This window comes from Vitis riparia, chromosome 11, assembly GCF_004353265.1.
Source record: "Vitis riparia cultivar Riparia Gloire de Montpellier isolate 1030 chromosome 11, EGFV_Vit.rip_1.0, whole genome shotgun sequence".
NCBI classification, from domain to species: domain Eukaryota; kingdom Viridiplantae; phylum Streptophyta; class Magnoliopsida; order Vitales; family Vitaceae; genus Vitis; species Vitis riparia.
The window spans coordinates 15,647,735-15,653,855 of NC_048441.1; the positions used below are offsets into that span (position 1 = coordinate 15,647,735).

Here is a 6,121-nt window from a genome sequence, read left to right on the forward strand (position 1 = left end):
AACGTAAGTGAGTAGTTTTGCCTTCAATTATAGGCCATTGCACTATCACTACAAGTTTTACATCACTCTGGTGCTTATGCCAGGCTGCCGGAACTCATAATGGCAAAACACATCCATCTCCCTCTCATAATTCTAAGCTGTCTACCGAGTTGGGTGCCATTTCCAATCCAGATCTCCAGGGCCATACAAAAACAAACCCTAGTTGTATCATGTATCTGAGTTCAGAATTCCTTTTATTTGTGTATGTTACAATCACGTGGACAATTCCCTTCCTATTAAGAATTGAAAACCATGAGCTGCTCCTCGTGATTACTACAATGACCACCTTGAATTATTGCATATAAAAAAAAAATGCAATCACAATGCACATAGGCCCTTCATTCAGAAATTCAGTAAAAGACCTTCAAGAAGCAAGCTCATTCCACATTAATTCAGCTGAGGAAAGGCAGAGGATACAACAGGCCTTATACTGGGTTCACCAGACTCATTTTCTTGAGAAGACATCAAAATTGGGATTGCAGTGGTAAAGGTATCTCCAGAATTCTTGCAATTAGCAGTGTCATATAATACCATACACGACCGCCTCATTGTTATTAATTAAAACAGCGAGGTAAATTGAAAAAAAAAAAAGAAAAAGATCAGCCAACAATTTTCTATGCATCACCCGACAACCACTGAAATGGGCCATTAAAACTCATAGCCATGACCATCATTATGGCTATCTGAGGTAGTTTTCAAACCCACCTGCGGTGTTCACTTTTATGAGGGCTGTACAATTTTATGAGTGCAATAGGCCACATGCAGGGAATACTAGCAGGTTGAGATATTAAAGAACTTACAGCAGAAAATAAATGACAAAGTAGCAGCTGGTGTACAAATAAAATGTGTTGACTTAAGTGGTGGCAGGTCATGGATATAAAACATGCATGGATAGTAATTCAGGAAGGATGACAAGAAACAGCAACAGCATCATGCATTTGTTCGGGTGTCTGTAAATTACTTCAATACAAGAGGAAACTCAAGATTGGACATTCAAAATTTTTCCCTTTACTGTTGAAGTTAACTGACTGGTGCATGATAGCTTTGATAAGAATTTGACAACACCACCAATATGATAGCCAAAAATATTACTCTACCACAAGCAAACACAACCATAGACTCAATAATAGTTTTAGAAAACCTAACTAGTATGATCCACGTTCTTCAATACTAGAACAAATCCTAATGATCAAATCCACTTATATATATGGCTAAAACTTGGTAAGTGATCGATGCATAATAAAGGAAGCATTAAATCATTGCAAAAAGGTAGAACCCAAGCCTCTCCACCAGTTCTCTCTACTCAAATGCATCATCATCATCATCTGGAAGAGGCTGACTAGCTGCTGCAGCAAGCTCAGCCTCGTGCCTGTAACAAACAAAAAACATAATGAGGCAGGGGACCAGAACTGGACAGGTATGTTGATATCAAATGAATTGATTTAAAATATAGTCTAAAGCAAACTAGACATCAACAAGAAGTTATCATTATTAAAAAGAAAAATATTGAGGGGCAACAGTAGAAGAAGCACTACAAGGACAAGATTCTTACTGTTGCTGTGCAGCCAAGTCAATGTGTACTTCTGGAGGAGCAAGAGCAGGGGACTCCACAAAGTGGAGATTGGGATCCCTAAAATCACCAAAGCAATTATCAATGTTAAATATCCTCTGTAGCATATATAAACCAGAAATTGAATAATTCTATATTATTTAATCACCCTGCAAGCTTCCTAGCAAGATACAAGAAAGGTTTCTCAAAATTGTAGTTGCTCTTCGCTGATATCTCATAGTACTGAAGATTCTTTTTCCTGTGGAATGTAACCTGCTTTGCCTTAACCTGCCTGTTCTTCACATCAACCTTGTTTCCACAAAGAACAATGGGTATATTTTCACACACCCTGCAATTTGCATGATGGAAAAGTCACAAACAGAGCTCAAATAACAGAAGGAGATCAATAGCATAAGCAGAAACGATAGAGAGAGAGAGGAGAAGTTCAGAAATTAATTAAACACACCGACAGAGATCCCGATGCCATGTTGGAACATTCTTGTAGGTCAACCGAGCAGTAACATCAAACATGATAATTGCACATTGCCCATGAATGCTGCATATAAAACCAGAATGTTTTAATACAAGATACAATAATCTCAAAAGACTACATAAGAATGCACCAATAACGTGAACTTCTTGACTAGCCTATATATCAACTTCATCGAATCATAACAAAACATAATGAACAAAGCATCTGTCTCCCCTTATGCTTTTAAGGTCATCCAAACACAAATTTTGATAGGGAATTCTGGAAAACCTTGCATTTTTTTTTCTTGTTTCCAACCATAACATTCTCAGTATGTTGACCATTGTGGGGATAAAATGGTTTCATTAATCATTGAATATTACTTTTTGGTTATGCTGTTCACACTCATGAAGTAAAAGCAGAGCCCTCCACAACTCATAAACTACGAAAGGTCTAAACAAAGGATGCCAAGGCCCATTACAGAATATCATTCACCTTCAATATAAGGTCAAGGTATCAGGATTTTTAGAATCAACCCAGAACAAGTAGCTTGAAGGAAAAATCATATACCTGTGGTATTGCCAAACAGGGCAAAATGGTAATTGAAAGCCCTAGGAGACTATATTTCAAGGCAAGCTTGAACAAAGTAACATAGAAGAAAAGCAGGCTCAAACATTATAGTTGAGCTTAGTATCAAGCTCTTGTTCAACAAATGCAACCAGACAAGCTTAAACAGTCAAATAATTAAATTATCTCAGTTTGGCTCAGTTCATATGCACTCCTATATGTAAAACAGTTGTAGCAGCAATCAGACCATTATTTTAGCTGCTAGGCTGTGGGACAACCAACTTTTCAAAAAGAGCTTCCACCAGGGCAGAGAACATAATGCAACTGAAAAAAGGACAAAACTAGGAGGGTGAACAAATGAGATACTGACTCTCCATAAATTTTACATAAGAATCTCTTTCATTTTTATTGAACACAAGCAAAGTCTAATTGTGATTATCCACATCCAAAGCTATGGTTAAGGATAAACCCATCACAACACAAAAACAAATGAAAAATATTATTAAAGTAAAAACAATATATTATGCATTCCCCAAAAGAATAAGCATGAAGGCAAAAGAAATGCCCAACTAACTGCAAGCTATATATATGGGAAGCAAAAAAAGTGAATTTTAAATAAGTCATTTGGCCAATAAACCAAAGACAACAGCAAAATATCTCAAAGAAACATTTTTTTTTTTATAACCAAGGAACCTTCCATGGCCAAACCCTTAGGATTCTCTATGGAGACCCAAACCTCGGGGGGTGCTGACCGCCCTATAACAACTATCATCGGGTAAATTTAGGATACCATCAGTGACAGGATTTGAATCCAGGATCATGTTCCACTTACTAAAATCACACTTCCCAATGTTCACCCTAACCAACTGGTCTACCATGGGTTAATCTCAAAGAAACATGAAGGGGCTTAAACAACATAATTATTTATTCAGCACAAGTAAACCCACATAACTTTCAGAACACAACGGATTAATCTTTGCAGAGTGTCATTAAGCAGCCCCCATCTTATCAAAGTACTCTAAAAATAAATAAATAAATAAGTTATATGATAGAATTCAAAGAATATAAAACTTGGGAAGGAGATTAAGCATGTAAACAGACCCACTAAAATGCTTGAACATGCAGACATTTATCAGAAGTGTCTGAAATCTTAAACAAATTTGAGGTAACTAAAATAGAAAAATTCCCATAGGACTTTCAGTAAACCATTTACTTACTAGTAACCATCTCTAAGTCCACCAAATTTCTCTTGCCCAGCAGTATCCCAACAGTAAAACCGAATTTTCCCACAATTCGTGAAGAAGTCTAATGGGTGAACTTCGACCCCAATGGTTGCTATTCTCAAACAAAATACACAAAACTCTGTTAGCATTCGACATGTAACAGTAAATACAAAGAAAACCCACTGTCTTATGGAAATGCTTACGCTCATATTTCTTCTCAAATTCACCAGTGAGATGCCTCTTCACAAAGGTTGTTTTTCCTGCACCATTTCTAAAATTTCAGCACAACCCAGATCACCATGCTTGATTCCAAAAACAATAGAGCCTATGGTTGTGTTTGGTCATAAGTTGTGACAAATTAGTACTTCCCAGTTTCATTATTTGGTTTCTCTATACACTATGACTGTGTTAGGATCTCAGAAAGTACTCGGGACAAAGAAAAGGAAATAAGAAAAAGAATTTCAAATTCTTTTATTTGGTTTATCATGTATAAAAGGAGAGAAAGTGAAATATAACAAAAATTAATTAAAGCTCATACACATTCGAACTTTTCAAACTATGTATAATAAGAGGAGAAAGCTATTTAAATTACCGAGATCAATTTTATTTATTTATTTATTTTCCTTCATTTTTTTTTTCTCTCTTTCATTTCCTTTTCCCTTTCCCACATCTTTTCTCTTACACTTTCTCTGATCCAAAGAGAGTCTACAGCATCAGGTATAAAAATTAAGTTCCATAGACCAAAAATTCCAAACAATTTAACAGTAAAAACAAAATATTTAAATTCTATGCAATTGGAATTGCAAATTAAACACTATTTTGAGTCGCAATATGAATATTTCCTTGATTCCCCATTTTTATGAATGGCTACTTTATCATAAAACTGGCAAATAAATATCATCTCCATTCAGTTAGCTTCAGGGGAATATCATACATCTATATTCTTTTAATACAAATCAAAATATCTAAACCAGTGGTCTAATTACCAAACCTAAATTTAAAACATTCAAGAAGACTTTATTGTCTAACAAAAGAAAGTACAGATATTTAACAATCTGGATCACTGCATGCTTAATCCCCCAAAAAGATTTCACATCAAAAGAATCAAACCCTAACTTATTTTTCTAATCAGCAAGAATCCGACAGACATTTGAATCAAAACGAAGTAACCACTACAGCACTCGAAAACCCAGCTCCACGTAATACACACAAGCCACTAACCGCATCCAAAAGAACACCATCCGAATTATAAAAAAATTAAAAATTAAAAAAAATATATTAAAAAAAACACACACACACACAAAGCAAAGGGGGAAAAGAATTAAAAAGAAAAAGGGAAAAAATACCAGTTCCTCCATCGCCGACGATGACGAGTTTAAAGCTCGGGTAATCAACAGTTTGTTGATTCGGCAACGCCTAACAAGAAAACACAGAAACGGAAAACATAAAATAAAATAAAGAAAACAAAACCATGATCTTCGAACCCTAACCCTAGAAAGAATTGGAAAAAAAAAAAAAAACATGAAATCAAGAAGATCTGGGAGTGAATAGAGCATCAAAGAGAGAAAATGAGAAATAAAAAGAAATGTTAGAGAGGAATCAAAGAAATGTTACCATATGTCTGTCGTAACAGTCTTCAGTTGAGCAGCGCAGAGACGGAGGTCCGGAGAGAGAGAGCGCGCGAGAGAGAGAGAAAGAGGCGAGGGCTAAGGTGTTTATAGGGTGGGGGACCATAATATTGTTTCCACGTAGCTTAATGTTGACGCTACTCTGTTTTCTTTCCATTTTAAAATTTACGCTTTTCCCCACTTTGATGACGTAACAGTTATTTTAAAATATCGTTTCTAACTTTTAATATAAACTTTTAAATATTAAAAATATGACAAGATTTTAAAAAATATTTTTAATATTTTTAATACTTAAAATTTTTTATAATTCAAGTATTCAAAATATTATAAACGCTTTCTAAAATCACTCTCAAATACATTCTTATGTGGTATTTATTTTTTTGACTTTTTGCTGAAAGTAATTTGTTTTCAGAATTTAGATTGTTTGTTTTTCTATTTTTTCATGACTTATTATAAACTTTTTGGTAAAAAAAAGTCAAAATATGTAGTTTTTTCTAAATAGGAAAAATAATATATTGATTTTTTTTTACTTTTTAATACTTTATAAAAATAAAATACTACAAAAATAAACAACATAATATTTATTACTATTAAGTATTAAGATTCTATTTAAAATTAAGTAAAAAAACCAAACACCGCCTTCGTT

General features: G+C 34.3%; 1 protein-coding gene across 1 annotated transcript; it reads right to left on the reverse strand.

Moving 5' to 3' along the window:
- Positions 1 to 515: 515 nt before the first annotated feature.
- On the reverse strand, positions 516 to 5,582 carry LOC117925157 (GTP-binding nuclear protein Ran-3-like). The gene is made up of 8 exons (XM_034844056.1): positions 5,462 to 5,582; positions 5,194 to 5,263; positions 4,051 to 4,107; positions 3,842 to 3,959; positions 2,055 to 2,144; positions 1,758 to 1,937; positions 1,592 to 1,669; positions 516 to 1,408 (listed from the first exon to the last, which is right to left on the reverse strand). The coding sequence occupies exons 1-8, from the start codon at positions 5,579 to 5,581 to the stop codon at positions 1,339 to 1,341; spliced, it is 783 nt and encodes a 260-aa protein (XP_034699947.1). The 5' UTR covers position 5,582; the 3' UTR covers positions 516 to 1,338.
- Between the last annotated feature and the right edge of the window lie 539 nt (positions 5,583 to 6,121).